The 17,054-nt window shown below is 46.5% G+C and overlaps 1 protein-coding gene across 1 annotated transcript in view; it reads right to left on the reverse strand.

The window, feature by feature from the left end:
• DOCK1 (dedicator of cytokinesis 1) overlaps positions 1–17,054 on the reverse strand; it is a 1,311,419-nt gene that overhangs the window by 766,226 nt on the left and 528,139 nt on the right. Inside the window, exon 26 of the mRNA XM_078643512.1 lies at positions 13,296–13,423. Within this exon, the coding sequence (XP_078499638.1) occupies positions 13,296–13,423 (128 nt within the window). The remainder of the gene's footprint in view (positions 1–13,295; positions 13,424–17,054) is intronic.

The raw sequence follows: 17,054 nt of genomic DNA on the forward strand, positions 1-17,054 counted from the left end.
GGAAAGAGATTTTGAAAAGCTAGTTTTGACACTATAGGTATCACACATTAGGACATATTTTATTAATTTGTAAATAGCTGGACTTATTCACTAATGTAACCATCAAGGTGAGCTTGACACAGGAGTAGAGAGGTCAAAGTGACGTGGCCATATTTTTCAGAGCATGATCTGCTGGGAGCCAAGCCTCTTAGCTCTGTGTCAGTTCTGTAATATTTATGGTCCCTCCTGATGTAGGTTAACTTGACCATCCAGGTTTTTTGTTGGTCACAACATTAAAATAACAATGTGAGTATAATATTTACCCTTGGAGACGCGGATACTCGTTGGACATCAAAGGGATACTGATTCTACTAAATTACATTATTTCAAGGGCTTCATCCACACCGTTGCCAAGGTTGTACCCCATATGAGGTCTATCTTGGCCTAACTCAGTGTCCTCTTCCAAAGAGCACCCTCCAGTGAACACTAACTGTGTATCACCCGAAGGCGAGTGCATGGCTGGTCTAATTTCTAAGATGGTTTAACCACCCATCTGCATCGGTCATCTGGGCACCAGCAAAGGCACCCCCTTTAGTTGAGGGCACTTTATGATACATCAGCACTAACTCTGTGCAACTGCACCAGATATTACAGAAACAGCTGCATATATCTGCAGCCCTTTAGGTAATACTAAGAGGCACTGGGTGAGAAGAAATGTGCTCAAACATCGGCTTCATTCAACAAAGGCACTTTGGTAAAGCAACTCAAAACCTATATAAAGCTCATGATCTCCTTGACATGTTTATTCAACTATCTGTGCCAACATTCGGCTTTACCTAACTCATCAGGTCTACATGAAAACAAAATAGAATTGTAACTATTATTTATCTGCCAAAATTTCCAATCAGAGATTATGGAGCCTCTTCAAGTCTTTTAGTGTCACACCCCTCCCCATTTCCACCATGCTTCTAAAGTTCTGTACACCATCACCCTTTTTGCCACTTAGGATAGCATGTTTAAAAATACCATAATTTTCTCTTTCGGTAGAACAAGTGTTTCCCCTTTCAAAAGGTTCTGCTAATAATTGTTTTTGTGCCCTCTTCCCTCTATATTCTCTGAGGAAATAAATTGAGCCACCACTTGGTTAAAGCTTTGAATATATGTACAATGTATGTTTTATAATTAAAAGAGTTCTTACTAATGCCATTGAGCATTTAAAGAAAGTCTGTAGTAATCACCTTCCGAGTCAGATCAGGTAAGATCATTCAACTTTATTTGTAGATACAGATCCCACAGATATGCGAGGCATCGAATAGTGAACATCAACAGCAAAATACAATACAGAGAGTCCTTGAACAAGGGCACGAGGACAGCCTACTACATATCTCCTTTCTTTAGAGAGGAGAACAGGGAAAGAGAGAAGAGAAGGAGGGAAAGAGAGAGGAGAAGGAGAGAAAGAGAGAGAGTGAGAGTGAGAAATTACCTGAATCTGACAGGAAGGCTCTCACTCCTTCTAGGATTGCTTATGAGGACGTTATCAGGGCCAGAGGTACCTGGTTCACCAGTAGCAAACCTTCTTTCTCCAGCGCCCACACTTTGCGGGGAGTTGTCAGGCACCTGGGCATGAACCTTCACAACCTTGTTCATATTCCACCAGTTGCAACGATTCACACGGACCGCACTCCCACAGATTTTGTCAATGATTACAGGTTTACTAAACCTGCTGTCACCCTTTTGTACAAAACCTGATCTTTTTATCTTACCTACATCACCCACAACAAATTTCTTGAAGGCAGCGTGTTTAGTTTTGTCAAAGTAAACCCTTTGCTTACCTTGAGCAGAATCAACCTTGTTTCTTACCATCTCATCTAACTCTCAGGCAGAGAGTCTGTTTCTAAACCATTTGGACATCCATGCTGGTCTGAATTCAGAACATTACTTCCTCCCTTTGAGCAATTCGAAAGGTGACATGCCAGTGGATGAGTGTGGCGTGGTTCTGTAGAACCATAGCATTGTTGTGACAGCAACGGGTATGACCTTGTTGTGAGGAATAGCCCACCGTATGCAGTCACCAATCACTCTGTTGAGCCTCTCTACTAGACCGTTAGATTGGGGGTGATAGAGAGAACACTTAAGGTGGGTAATGGAGGCTTCTCTGAGAAAATGCTCAACTTTGGACGACACAAATTGGACCCCATTGTCTGATACTAAGGTTTTAAGAAACCCCTCCCGCATGAACACCTCTTTCATGAATTCAAGAATTTCATTGGAGTCAGTTTTGGCAACAAATTTTACTTCGGGCCACTTAAGAGTAGTAGTCCACCAAGACTATGGTGAAGCGACATTGAAGGGGTAAAGCATGGAATGGACCTAGAACACCAATACCCAATTTCTCCCAGGGTTCATCAGGAAGAGGAATGGATGTGAGGGGTGGATTGGAGACCCGTAATGTTTTGTCGCTACTGTCACAAATAGGCAATCATGACCCATACTGTCAATGTCTCTATCCATTTGTGGCCACCAAAAGTGCTCACACACTCTGCGTTTAGTGAGAGTGGAGCCAGGATGACCTGGATGAGCATCGGACAGGAGAGAATCTCTGAGGGCGAAGGGGGGTATAGTCTTCTCTTGTCTGATGACAAGGTCATCTTCAACAGACAATTCATCACATAATTTAACAAGCAGTTGGATGTCCAGACTTACACTTTTCTCTTGGGCCACCCTTCTGCAATGTACTTCTTGACACATTTTAGAGTCTCATCATTCTGCATAGCCGCTTTCCAATCACATTCATTTAAAGTGCAAATCTTTTGCAATTCTATAGTGGCAACCAAACAGTCTTCAAACTCATCTTCGCTATTAGATTTGTCAAAACAGCTTGTGTTGTTACCTGGAGCGGGCAACCGTGACAGAGCATCTGCTCGTACATTCTTACCCTCAGGTATGTGTTCGACATTGAATTAGAATTGGAGAAGCCTTAAAGAAAGTCTTGCTATGTGTGGTGTGTTGCTGCGGAAATTGGAACTTCCTAAGATGAACACAAGTGGCTCGAGGTCAATTTGAAGCATGAATTTCCTGCCCCAGAGATAGCATTTGAATTTTTCAATAGCCCACCAGCATGCTAATAACTCTGTTTCAATGATGGAGTAGACTGGGGGCTGAAGTCAAAACCTATGGTGTGTTGCAGATTGCCAACTGTCTGGGTTAATACTGCTCCTAATCCATAATTACTGGCATCAACAGTTAATGTGCAAGGAAGCGCTGGATCATAAGGTTTCAAAACTTTGACATGACTAAATTGAGTCTTCAAACAGGCGGATGCACATTCACACTCATCGTCCCAAACAAAGTCTAATTCTTTCGTGAGCAGGTTAGAGATAGGTCGTACTTTTGTGGCATGGTCTGGGATGAAACGCGAGTAGAATTTGCTCAACCCTAGAAAAGACTTGACTCCAGATTTGTCAGAAGGTGGAGGTGCCTCGACAATGGCTTGTACGAGTGCAGGTCTCGGTGTGACTCCAGCACTCGAGATGATGTGGCCAAGATACTCCACTGAATCCTTGCTGAACTCACACTTTTCTCGCTTGAGTACAATGCCCTGTTGTTGAAAAATACTTTAAACCTTATGGAGCACTTTGTCATGTGTCGTCTTGTCTGGCGCATGTATAAGCACATCATCTTGGAAAATAGCAACATTTTTCTGCCGCTTGAGTAGGTTAACCATAAGATGCTGAAAAACCGATGCCGCTGACGCTAGTCCGAAAGGCATGCAGCAAAATTGAAAAATGCCAGATGGGCAATTGAACACAGTAAGATGACGTGAATCTTTGTCTAATTATACTTGGTGGTACGCTGAAGCAAGATCCAGTTTTGTGAAGACCATAGCACCAGAGACCATGGCTAACACCAGTGATGTTAGAGAGTGTGTGAGAGTCCACCCATATCTCTTTGTTTAAAATGTGCAAGTCTATGCAAATTCTGAGTTAATTCTTCAATTTCCGTGCTACGACCAAGGTGGATAACCAGTCTGACAATTCAATGGGCTCAATCACACCTATGTTGCATAGTACAGCAAGTTCCTTCTCAAGATCCTCTCTGATAGAGAAATGAACACTTCTTATTTTGTGTTTAACAGGGACAGCCCCCTCTTTTACTTTAATCCTTTGTGTGAAACCTTTTATTTTCCCTAGTTCACCAGATAATCTAATCATACTACTTGAAAACATACAAGTAAAAAGACATTTGCTGAACATAAACATGTCAGATAAACAACCATCACAGACTAGTACAGAAGAAATAATTTACAACAAATTTTTTAAATTATCAATAACATGGAGCAAGACTATTTTCAACCAATCACTGCTCATTGTATAAGACCTCAAAATACTGGTATATTTAGACTAGTCAATGCCAGGCTAAACACGGACATTACTACCAAATTGTAACAGAAACATTTATAGTACATTTTATATATTTCAGATTTTGTAGCCCTAAGGGAAAGCTGAGCAATTTAAGGAACGTACTGAGCCTACGCAGTCTACTCTGGCATGAGTAGAGGAACATTAACCAACCACAGAAATGAATTCAAAATACTTAGGAGAAACATCATGTAACAGTACTACATGAGGTACAGTCAAAATATTATAAAGATGTGAAATAATCGCGGGGAAGAAGCAAAAGATACATTTAGTAGTACCAGTTTGCTCTATACATAATGTACATTTATAGATGTGTGCTTACTCCACAGTGGATTTGTTGGTAGACCTAAGTAGAAATGGTTTTCTGTAGGCACGTTTGAAATAATGATGGGCCATGCAATATTGTTTTTGCCCAGAATTTGTGAGAGGAAGGAGTAGTTTCTGTCCTGTAACTCCAGTTCTGTAGTAGGGGTATCTCTGTTATAGTCATAATCTAGTGAATAGTCCCGCCCATGTGCGTGGACCCCGGAGCAATCAAAAATAATCTCTTACAGTGTCAAAAAATGCAGAAATGCATAGACACTTAAGAGAGAATTTAAAGACAGATAATGCAGCCTAAAAAGGCTACACTGTCCAGTACTTCAACTAGAAATTCAACCACAAAATCCACAAAACAGCAAAAGCCTGTACAGATTTCCATTGCTTTAACAGCAAACTCCCTCAGGAATGATAGAGAGAAGAACCTGGACAGACAAGCCCCATAGGCTGCCATTATGTGGCTCAAAACAGGATACTGTGCCTTTAAGAGAATCTTCCAGAACCTTCTCCCAGTATCCCAGAATGCATAGCAGGTCCAACTTTCAGTTCTTTTTTGAAGGCGTAACACGCCAGACCTGTAGCATTCCGTAAAGGAATATATATCTCTCTCCACCGGGGAGGAGGGAGGGCGCTTATGACTATAACAGAGATACCCCTACTACAGAACTGGAGTTACAGGACAGAAACTACTCCTTCTGTAGTAGGGGATCTCTGTGTATAGTCATAATCTAGTGAATAGAATGGCAAGCCCATCCCCACACCAAAGCGGCGGTGGAGAAAAGAGAATCAACACCACTAGTTTGCGAACAGATTTCGCAGTGAAGCCTGTCCAACCTGAGCATCTGCCCTAGCATCAGTGTCCAGGCAGTAATGCTTAGCAAAGGTATGAACCGACTTCCAAGTGGCCGCCTTGCAGATTTCTGCAATCGGAACATTACGGAGCAATGCTGTCGTGGCAGCCTTGCCCCTGGTGGAATGAGCCTTAGGCTTACCTCCTAAGGTCTTATTAGCTTTTTGGTAACACAGATGTATGCAGGACACAATCACCTAGAGATAGACTGCTTAGAGGTCGCAAGACCCGTCCTGACTGATCCATAATTGATGAACAATTGGTCTGACCTACGAATATCACTGGTTTTATCCAGATAAAATTTCAGCATCCTCCTAACATCCAGGGAATGCAAAGACCTTTCCGCTGGAGATGAAGGATTCTGAAAGAACGTAGGCAAAGATATAGTCTGGTTGATATGAAAATCAGAAACAACCTTGGGAAGAAACTTAGGGTGAGTACGCATAACAACCTTAGCAGCATGAAATACAGTATAAGGTTCTTGGCAACACAACGCCTGAATTTCACTCACCCTGCGGGCCGATGTAATGGCCACGAGGAACGCCGCCTTCCAGGACAGGTGCTGCAACGAAGCCTTATGAATAGGTTCAAAAGGCTCCTTCATCAATCTGGACAGCACCACATTCAAGTCCCATGAAGGCGAAGGAAGCCTGACAGGAGGGAATACTTTCTTCAAGCCTTCTAGAAAATCCTTGATCACAGGGATCTGGAAGAAGGAAGTCTGTGAAGGGCATTTCCTGTAGGCAGTCAAAGCAGCCAGATGAACCTTAATGGAATGGACATTAAGGCCAGACTGCGCCAGATGTAGCAGATATGGAAGGATGACATCTTCCTTGCATGTCGTAGGGTCATAGTTCTTAGACTTGCACCAGATGCAAAACCTCTTCCACTTGTAAGCATAAGAAGTCCGAGTGGAAGGTCGCTTAGCCTCCTTCAGTATGTCCATACAATCCTCTGGGAGATTCAAATGGCCATATTGTACTATTTCAGGAGCCATGCCGCCAAACTCAAAGACGAGAGGTTGGGGTGCACCATCCGCCCCCCGAACTTCGTGAGAAGGTCCGGCCTGCACGGCAGCTTCATGTGAGGAAGGAGAGACCGGTGAAGCAGGTCCGTGAACCACCACTGTCTGGGCCATTCCGGGGCAATTAGAATCATCTTCGCCCTGGATTGGCAGAGCTTGATGAGAACCGCTGGAATCAGGGGAATGGGTGGAAAAGCGTACAGAAAGCTGTTCGACCAGTTGACCCATAACGCGTTCCCCAGTGTCCCCGGCTGGTAGTACCTGGAGGCGAAGTCTCGGCATTTGCTGTTTTCGGCGGTGGCGAACAGATCTATGTCTTGAGTGCCCCACCTTGCGAAGACTTCTCCTAGTACTTCGTCGTTTATGACCCATTCGTGGTTTTCCTGAATCATTCTGCTCAGCTCGTCTGCCTGAACATTCTGCACACCTGGCAGATGAGTGGCCGTTATCGAGAGTCCTCGAGCCAGAAGCCAATGCCAGATCGCCTGCGCCTCCTGAGACAGAGTGCGTGATCTCGAGCCCCCCTGCTTGTTGAGATAATACATCGTGGTCGTATTGTCCGTCTGTACAAGCAGAGAGTTGGTCCGGAAGGACGGGTGAAAAGCCTTCAGCACCAAGTGAACAGCCCTGAGTTGCAGGAAATTGATGTGGTACGTGGACTCTGACGGGGACCACGTCCCTTGAATCTGCAGGTCTCCGGAGTGCGCTCCCCATCCCAGGAGAGAAGCATCCGTCACGATAGTCTGAGTGGGAATGTCCTTGTGGAAGGGAACCCCTCTGAGGAGATTCTCCGCTGAACACCACCACTTCAGAGACTGAAGAGCATGTAGAGACAGTCGTATCTTGCCGTCCGAAGATCCTCTCCTCTGGTCCCACTGATCTTCCAAGCACTCCTGCAGCGGTCTCATGTGCAGCCGCGCATGTGGTGTCAGGAAGATGCAAGAGGCCATCGATCCCAGCAGAGAAGACACCGTCCTCACTGTCGTGGATGGAGTGGACATGAGAGCCTGAGCCTTCCGAAGGAGTGATAAACGTCGCTCTTCCGAAGGAGACACGCTTGCTGACAGTGTATCGATGGAGGCTCCCAAGTACTGGATGCACTGGACCGGAGTCGGGATAGACTTGGACATGTTGATGTGCAACCCCAGCTTGTTCAAGAGAACGCACGTCTTCTGGAAGTGTGCTTGAGCTTCAGAGAAGGAGGAGGCCTTGATCAACCAATCGTCCAGGTACGGGTAGACAAACACCTTGTTCTTCCTCAGGTGTGCCGCTACCACTGCCATGCACTTCGAGAACGTCCGGGGCGCAGACTTCAGCCCGAACGGAAGTACCGTGTACTGATAGTGATTGGTGCCGACTTGAAATCGCAGGAACTTCCTGTGTTTGTGTGCAATGGGCACATGGAAGTACGCATCCTGTAGGTCTATGGCGCAAAGCCAGTCTCCCCGCTGCAGCTGAGGATAAATCTGATGCAACGACAGCATGCGAAACTTTTCTCTGCGAATCTATTTGTTTGCATGTCGCAAGTCCAGAATGGGCCTGAACTCGTTCTTGTCCTTCTTGCGGACCAGAAAGAACCGGGAGTACAGACCTCTTCCTCTTTGAGACAGAGGTACATCTTCTATCGCCCTTTTCCTTAGAAGGATGTCGGCCTCCGCCTGGAGCTCGCGCAGTTGATACTGCGAGCTGACCGGAGGAATCGATGGAGGAGGGCTGATGAACCGAAGAATGTATCCATTGCAAACAATATTCAGCACCCACTTGTCCTGAGTAATTTTTCTCCACTCTGCCAGAAAAAATTGAACGCTTCCCCCCACCGGAGCGGGTAACGGACGAAGGGGAAGTAACCGCTCAGGGGCGAGACCCAGCCGGGCCCTTGTTCGCGGTAGAGGACTGCTGTCCACCTCTACCCCTCTGACGTTTCTGGAAGGGTCTTCTGTATTGCTGCTGTTGTTGCTGCTGCTGCTGTTGCCCAGAAGACTGTCCCCTTCCTCTACCCTGCGACCCGAACCGTCGTTGGAACTGGCTGAAGGTTTTCTTGTCTTTGGGCTTCTCCAAGCCCACGGCCGTCAGGGTTTCAGCCTCGGCCTTCATCCTGGCCATTTCGTCATCTGCGTGTTTCCCGAAGAGGGTGTCGCCGGAAAACGGCAGATTTGCCACTCGCTGATGCGCTTCAGGCTTGAGCGACGTCAGCCGGAGCCAAGCATGGCGTCTCTGATTGATACCGTGGCAGTAACCATGTGCGGCCAGCAGGGAGATATCCGCCGCGGCGCTGATGGCTTGGTTCGAAACCAGCATCCCTTCCTGGACGATCTCCATGAAGTCCTCTTTCCTGTCCCGCGGGACAAGGTCCGCGAACTGTTCCATGGAATCCCACAGCGCACGGTCGTACCGCCCCAGCAACGCCGAGTCGCTGGAGGCCTTCATCGTCGTGGAAGACGTCCCACACGCCTTCCTTCCAGCCGAGTCAATCCAGCGGCTCTCCTTATCCGGAGGCACAGTGGAGGACGGGGAGGTAGCATGTAGTTTCCTAGCCGCCGTCACAATCACCGAATCAGGCACTGGGTCCATCCGTAAGAAGGCCGGGTCCGACTCAGGCGCCCTGTACTTCTTGACAAGCCTGGAGGGGGCGGCTTTCACCACCGCCGGCGTAAGGAAGAGCTGTTCAGCAGGCTCAACCAGTCCTGGCACCAAAGGCAGTAGGGGGCGAGACAGGTGCTTCGTGTGTAAAGTCTCGAAGATCACAGAAGTCGTCGGTGTCGGGGCCGTCACCTTGATCCCCAACTTCGCCGCCCCTCTCAGGAGAACCTCCTGGAACGTGCCAATGTCATCTATCGGAGACACCCTCGTCTCCGGTGAATCCGACAATGTAGGTGAATAGGAACGGGTCCTAGAGGTCGAACGGGATCTGGACCTATGCCTCCTATGGCGATGTCTGGATCTAGAGGAGGATCCATGTCTACTCCTGGATCTGTCTCTCTTCCCTGAGCGTGACCTCGATCTCCTGGGTCTGGGACGCTCCACCGGCTTCCCCGGGACGGACGTCATGGGCTTAGGAGGAACCTGCGACTTAGGAGTTTTCTTCAGAGGTGTCGGAAGTCTGGGCATCGACACCGATCTCGGTGGAACCGGGGGAGGAGCACCAGGCACAGGGGCCTGTGGTCCTGACGGAAGAGCAGGTAGAGGAGGCAACGGAGGAGGAGTTGGAGCCCTCGGAGGAGGACCTCTAGGCAAAGGAGGAGGAGGAGGAGGCGTAATAGTCTTCTTCGGGGTATACACCTCTGAGTACGCCGTTCCCGGCGACCCACCATCCTGTCCTGACTGAGGGGAGCCCCCCACAGTCCTCGGCCTGTCCTTACGACCCCCGATGTCGAAGACCGGTGTCCAGACGTCGAACGTGGTCCCCTCGACGTCGAGCAGCCCTTCGGCGTCGACCGTTTCACACGCCTCGGCGTCGACCGGCTTCTATGCCTCGACGTCGACCCCGACCAGATGGACGATCCTCTAAACCTCGACAGCGAGCGCTTACGTCTCGACGGCGACCTCGATCGCCTCGACGTCGACTTCTTCTGCGCCGGAGACCTCTTCCGCTTCGACGGCGACCTTGTCCGCTTCGACGGCGGCCTCGACGACGAGGATCCCCTCGACGACGATGATGTCCTCGTCCTCGACGGCGAACGGCAGTGTCGCCTCGACGGCGAGCGCCGACGCCGGGTCCTCCGATGCCTTCCACTCGACGCCGACGGCGACGACGAAGAAATCGACACCGGGTTCGACGGCGGCCTGTGTAAGTCCCTCGACGTCGACGGGCGATGTTTTCTCAACCCAGAGCCCTGGGGAGACCGGGAACTGGCCGTGGACCTTCCTCTCGACGTCGTGGTCAGAGCAACCGACCCAGACGGAGACCTTGGACGTTTGCTGGACTTCCTGCCCCTGGGGAGCCCCCCAGAGGCCTCAGCATGGGCAGTAGAAGCCCCTCCAGACCCACCTTGAGCCTTCAGTCTTCTTTCTTCAAGGCCCTGAAGTCTGATCTTCCTCCTGTCCTTCAGGGTCCTGCCAGAGAAGCCTCTACAGATCCCACACTCCTCAGGGATGTGGGAAGAGGGAAGGCAGAGGATACACACCTCATGGAGATCTGACTTGGCCTTCTTCCTGGAGCACTCCGGGCATTTGTCAAATAATGCAGGCATTATGGACAACAAAAGGGTGCAGAAAACCAAGAAGAAAGTCACCAGAGTACTTTAAAAGTACACAAAATCGAATTTAGTGAAAAAACACCACAAAACCCTTGAAAAGGGAGAGCTCAATGCTCCAGGGTCCTGCTTGCAGGAGCCGGAAAAAAGAACTGAAAGTAAGTTGGACCTGCTATGCATTCTGGGATACTGGGAGAAGGTTCTGGAAGATTCTCTTAAAGGCACAGTATCCTGTTTTGAGCCACATAATGGCAGCCTATGGGGCTTGTCTGTCCAGGTTCTTCTCTCTATCATTCCTGAGGGAGTTTGCTGTTAAAGCAATGGAAATCTGCACAGGCTTTTGCTGTTTTGTGGATTTTGTGGTGGAATTTCTAGTTGAAGTACTGGACAGTGTAGCCTTTTTAGGCTGCATTATCTGTCTTTAAATTCTCTCTTAAGTGTCTATGCATTCCTGCATTTTTTGACACTGTAAGAGATTATTTTTGATTGCTCCGGGGTCCACGCACATGGGCGGGACTATTCACTAGATTATGACTATACACAGAGATCCCCTACTACAGAAGGGGATTTGCTCTGCACTGCCTCCCTTCACAAAAAGCTACATGTTATTCACCTAGAAGCATTAAAAGATACAGAAATTTAAATTTGTGAACCCAGGAGTTCCCAGTATAGATTGAACAAAGTGGGCAAGAGTATGAGCCTGGCAGGTGGTGAGGTGTGCAGTTGGAGTACGAGTTGGAGATGTTTACAAATTGGCATCTGTGGTCAAGGTATATACAGAACTGGCTTAGAGCTACCCCTCTGAATTCCATTCTTTCATCTAGGATCCTGAGTTGCATGATGTGAATGACCATGCCACAAAACACTGCAAGATCTCGGAGGGGTAGAAGGCAAAAGTCACCTCTGTTCAATAGAAGGAGTGCAACATTAACAATTAGAAGAATTGTAGTCTCATTGCTGCAGGTTGGTCTGAAGCATGGTTAGACGTCATTGAGACTATGGCTCTCCAAAGTGTATCATTTTAGCGGATTTTCAGTGCAACTTTTCAGGGCATTGGTAAGGAACTTTAGGTCCAGTAAGATCTGTGGTTCCTAAAATTGTTTCATCCAGCTCCTGATTGTTTCACAAGGAGGGTGGCTTTGATGGATGTCAGACATTTTGACGCAGAACCTTGGGTTACTGAAGCATTCATCAGGGAGACCCAGAAAGCTGTTAGTGACATATGATCAAGGTTTGAATGAAGTCAATGAAATGGGTAGATCCCAATTTTGCTATAGTTGTTTTCATTTTTGACTCTGAGATTTCTTCAACTTCAGGCCATGTGACTTCTCTGTTCTGTTTTGGTTTCCAGGTTACAGGTATGGTCAAATGGTCCAGGTATTTTCAATCTTGCCCCATTTTCACCGTGATGAATAGAGCAAGGTTATCACAGTTTACATCTGGAACTACCGGCATGGAACTGTATGACTTGGGTGGAGGACTGCTTGCTTGACCAAATCAAATAGTTTTTTAGCCTGGGTAGTCTGCGCTTTTAAAAAAGATGCCTTACCCAAAAGGGAACTCTTTGTACATTTTTCTCTAATTTCACAGATTTAGCCTTCAGTTAGATTAGTTGGTAAAACTAATGAACGTGCTATAATCTAGTTTTTATTTCCCTCACAACATTTTTGATTAGCATCAGCTAGGACCCTACGCCACATCAATGTCCCAAACAATTGAAAAGATTAAAACGTCTATGCGAGTCATCAACCTTCGCTAAAAACTAGAAAAGAAAGACCACCTAGTGTTATCCTGAGATGCTATCACGAACACTAAATATCATTTGCATACAGGGGTTCACATGCTCTGACCTCCCATACAATATTATATCAACACACCTATCGAATCATATTAAACTTATATGATAGCTCCGATTGTTGATGCCACTGTTATATGTGTAACAAGAGCCCTCTGATCACAAGTCAGAATTCTGGCATGTTGATATTGGGTTTTCATCCAGAGTTGACCGAAAAAAAATAGCACAACTGGGTTAATTAATCCTAATAGGTGTTATTAGGTCTAAAAAAGAATAACATTTCAAGTGTACTTTATAAAAGCCGTAATTACAATTATCTTTACGAAACTTTGCTAACACCTCAAGGATATACATTAAAAAGGCATAAGAGCTTTGAAGTGGAGCAACAATTAAAAATAAGATTGCAGCCCTTTATTAAAGTATACAATTCAGTGAGGGGTCGTAAGCGCTACATAAATACATTAACAATTAATATCACACTGTCTTTGTAATGCGTATCCTTGCTGAATTTTTTTTAATCTTCTCAAATAAATCATCTAAAATCATCATAATGCGTAGAGGACAATCGTACAAACAAGTATGCCATTTTCAACGTTTGCGTTTAGAGGTCCATGCTTTGCATTTCCAAAGGAAACATGTACAATGAGACTAATTATCATAAATTCGACTTGCAATTTGAATATAAACCAATTCGAAAGAACACAAATAAATTACTAACCACATCTTTCCGATAAAGCACTTCCAGGACGTCACTTAGCAATTGGCAGCAGGCTTCTAGTTCTTCCTGCCTTTCCAGATGATACTTTAGCTGTTCTGTCATCATTGGCAGCAAAATCTCTCTGCAGTCTGAATACAAAAGACCATGTTAGACTGCATCATAAACAGAATAGCTTCAAAACGTCTCACAGCTCAAAATAACAACCATCACGGCAACGCTGCATTTTTGGGGTAATCTGTGAGGCTGTTTAATATTCAGCATTATTGTTTTTCCATTAACATATTGTTCTCCTTTTTAATCTGTTTAGTAAACTATGATACTGAACGAAACGTCTGACTAGAATATAAGGATGTTGATCTGAAAGACAATATAATGATGCGGGAGAATAAGTTAAATATGCTAGTCCATTTTCCCTTGAGTGTCAAAATCTTCTTGCGACATGGCAGGAGTGAGGGATGCTATTTTCAGAAGCAGCGAGACTGCATTAGGATGTGTGTCTTTTCAGGAAATGTGTAACTTTGAGGAGCTCCTCCATTTTCAACCTTTTTTTTATAGAATATACACAGTATCATTAACAGGACATGAAAGGCTCGTAAACTATTCCAGTCATTAAACGCTAATGGATATTGTCAATATCTGTTGAAAAAAATTAATTTAATGTATACAGTGGTGATATTTGAACTCGGAATAGTTGAAAAACATGACATGAAGAAACAAGAAACACACATCATACTTTGACAGAATAAAGGCTGAAAAGGTCACATCTTGTAACCTGGGCCTTGGAGCTCTCATCTTGTGACCAAGTGTTCTTTCGGATGTCTGAGAAAAACATAACCCCACAGCTTTCTTATAGAGGATTATGGATACGTCATGCTATAAGACTTTCAGACCATGAACGTTCACATTCAATAGCTGGAATGCAATGTTCTTATCTGCATTCAAGGTTTAGCTCAGCTCCACAAAGAAACACATTCTGTGTTAAAATAATATTATAGCAATAAACAACTTAATTACCTTCTGTAATGCCTTATTTAGTAGAGACTCTATCTAGCTGCAGATTCCTTACCTTAGAATTATCCCCAGGCATCAGACTGGATCTGGAAAAAATTTAATGAGCAGTACCCTTGCGTGCCAGTATATACGGTCGCCCGTGCTGGAAGTGACATGTACGGTGCCTACATAGATGCCACCCCAGCGACTTGATGTCAGTTTCTTTTCGCGAGGAGCACAGCACCGTGAAGAAGGCTGACCACTGGGTGGAAATCTAGGGCCCTGAAAGGGGAACAGCCCTGTTCCTAAATCCATTTGCAAAGAAGGCAGAATAGGTAGGTCGGTAAGGAATTTGCGGCTAGAAAGAGTCCCTACCAGATAGGGCGATATCAATCAATCAATCAATCATAGCATTTGTATAGCACGCTACTCACCCGGAAGGGTCTCAAGGCGCTTGGGCGATATAGAAGGTAAGTCATTTGTTCATCTGATAGAGACTTCTAGCCACATATTCCTTACCTTAGAATAGATACCCACGCAATACTGCCCCAGAGGTGGTCTCTGAAACAGATTTACAATAGAAAGTCCTGCAGGACCAAACAAGCAAAGTGCCCATCTTGAGAGACCTGCCTGTCCAGGCAGTAGTGATTCATTAATGTTTGTTGAGTCTACGTTAACACCTGGCAGATATCCAGGACCAGAAATCAGCATGCTAGCGCAGTAGTCGCAGCCTTAGCTCTAGAGGAATAAGCCCGCAAACCCTCAGGGGATTGCTTCTTGAGCAATGTGTAGCAGATCTAAATACATAGCACAATCCATCAGGAGATGGTCTGCTTCTACATGGCCTTTCCCTTCTTCGCTCCGGCATATCCCACAAAGAGCTGGTCACCCACCCAAAACTCTCTTGTGTGGTCAAGGTAGAAAAACAATGCTTTTTTTGATTCCAGTCACGAAGTTACTCTTCTTCTTTTTTAGAGTGATGCGGCAGAGCATGAAAAGTAGGCAGGGAGTTGGACTGGCCTACAAAACAGGGAGTGATGACTTTTGGCAAAATGAAGCTCTAGTTCATAGAACTAGCTTGCCTGAGATGTTTAAATAGGGAGACTTGGATGATCACACCTGAAGCTCAATGACCATCTGGGCAGATGTTATTGCAACCAGGAAGGAATCCTGAGGGTAAGCACCCTGAGAGGACAGTTTGTGCAAGGCTCAATTGGAGCACAGATCAGGAATGTCAGGTCCCACTGAGGCATGGTGAAGGAGGAAACATATGTTGCAAACCTTTCAAGAACCAATGTACACTAGGGGATTTGAAGAGAGATGGTTGGTCGGGCAACTGTAGAAAGGCTAATATAGCAGAAAGGTGGCCCTTGAAGGTGTCCAGAGCAGAGCCATGCTGGCAAGGGAAAGGATAAAGAGAAGGGCCTGTGAGAGGGAGGGCAGAAATAGGATCAACCAGTTTCTCAGCACACCATACCAAAAACTTGCCCCAACGGCAGGCATATGCCATTTTGGTGGAGGGATACCTGTCTGCCTAGAAAACATTGTAGACTTTAGGCGGAAAGTCGAAGGCTGTCAACCGTCACTGTTCAATCTCCACGGAAGAAGGCGGAGCTTTGACAGGTTCGGGTGGAGAACCCGCCCCTGCGACAGAAGATTCTACTGAAGTGGCAGCCTGATCGGAAGACCTATGGCCATGGTCAACAGCTCGAGATACCGAATCCGGATACCAGTTCGGAGCCACAGGGATGACTTGGGGCCCAGTCGTTTCTGATCTTCTTGAGAACTCTACGCAGGAGTGATATGGGCTGACAGTAATACAGGAGGTGTGAGCTCCACTTGAGACGAAAAGTGTCACCGAGCGAGAGCTGCCTCGGAAACTCCAGTGTGCAGAACTGCTGACATTGCACGCTCGGCAGTGGTGAACAAATCTAACCAAGGCACTATCCACTGGTGAAAGAAACCTTGCACCACCTCTGGATGTTTGTTGCAGTACCGCCATGGTGATGCTGTTCGTGAACACCTGAGCTAGCCTTCCCTTGATGGTGGGTAGAAAGGCGTTCAATGCCAGCCAGATTGCCTAGAGCTCCAGAAGGTTGATGTGGGGTCCGGATTCCCTTGGGAACATCAGGGCTCACTGCAGAGCTTACGTATGCCAGCAAGTGTCAAATGCAGGATGCAAGAGGCCAGGGGTCCCAGCAGCCTCAGAGTCAGTATCACTGATATACAGGATGGAGCCTGAAACATTGGTTTCATAACCTGAATACCCTGATCTTGCTGTTCGGGACAATAGGCCCGAAACTGAACTGTGTCCAGAGGAGCTCTGAAGAAAGGGAACATCTGACGGAGTCAGGTGTGACTTAGGCACGTTGATAGTGAACCACAGCAAATGCAGAAGGTTCGCTGTAGTCTGGAGGAGAGAGACAACAGCCTGGTGCAAGCCCACCTTCAATGGCCAGTCATTGAGATAGAGGAAGACTGGTACCCCTGATCTCTGCAGATGAGCTGCAACCACCTCCATCAGGGCTGGAGGGGAGCTGGCAAGGCCCAAGGGGAGTACGGCAAATTAAAAGTGCTTGTAGCCCATCGTAAACCAAAGGTAATGTCAGTGAGCAAGGCAGGATGGGAATGTGGGTGAGCAGGCAGGACGGGAATGTGGAAATATTAGTCCTGCAAGTCGAATGCTACCATCCGGTCTTACGGGTCCAGGGCAGACAGGTCTTCAGCGATCGTTGAGCATTTTTAATTTCTCCTTCTCAATAAAAAATT

The sequence above is a fragment of the Lissotriton helveticus genome, chromosome 5_1 (assembly GCF_964261635.1).
Source record: "Lissotriton helveticus chromosome 5_1, aLisHel1.1, whole genome shotgun sequence".
In the NCBI taxonomy this organism is placed as follows: Eukaryota; Metazoa; Chordata; class Amphibia; order Caudata; family Salamandridae; genus Lissotriton; species Lissotriton helveticus.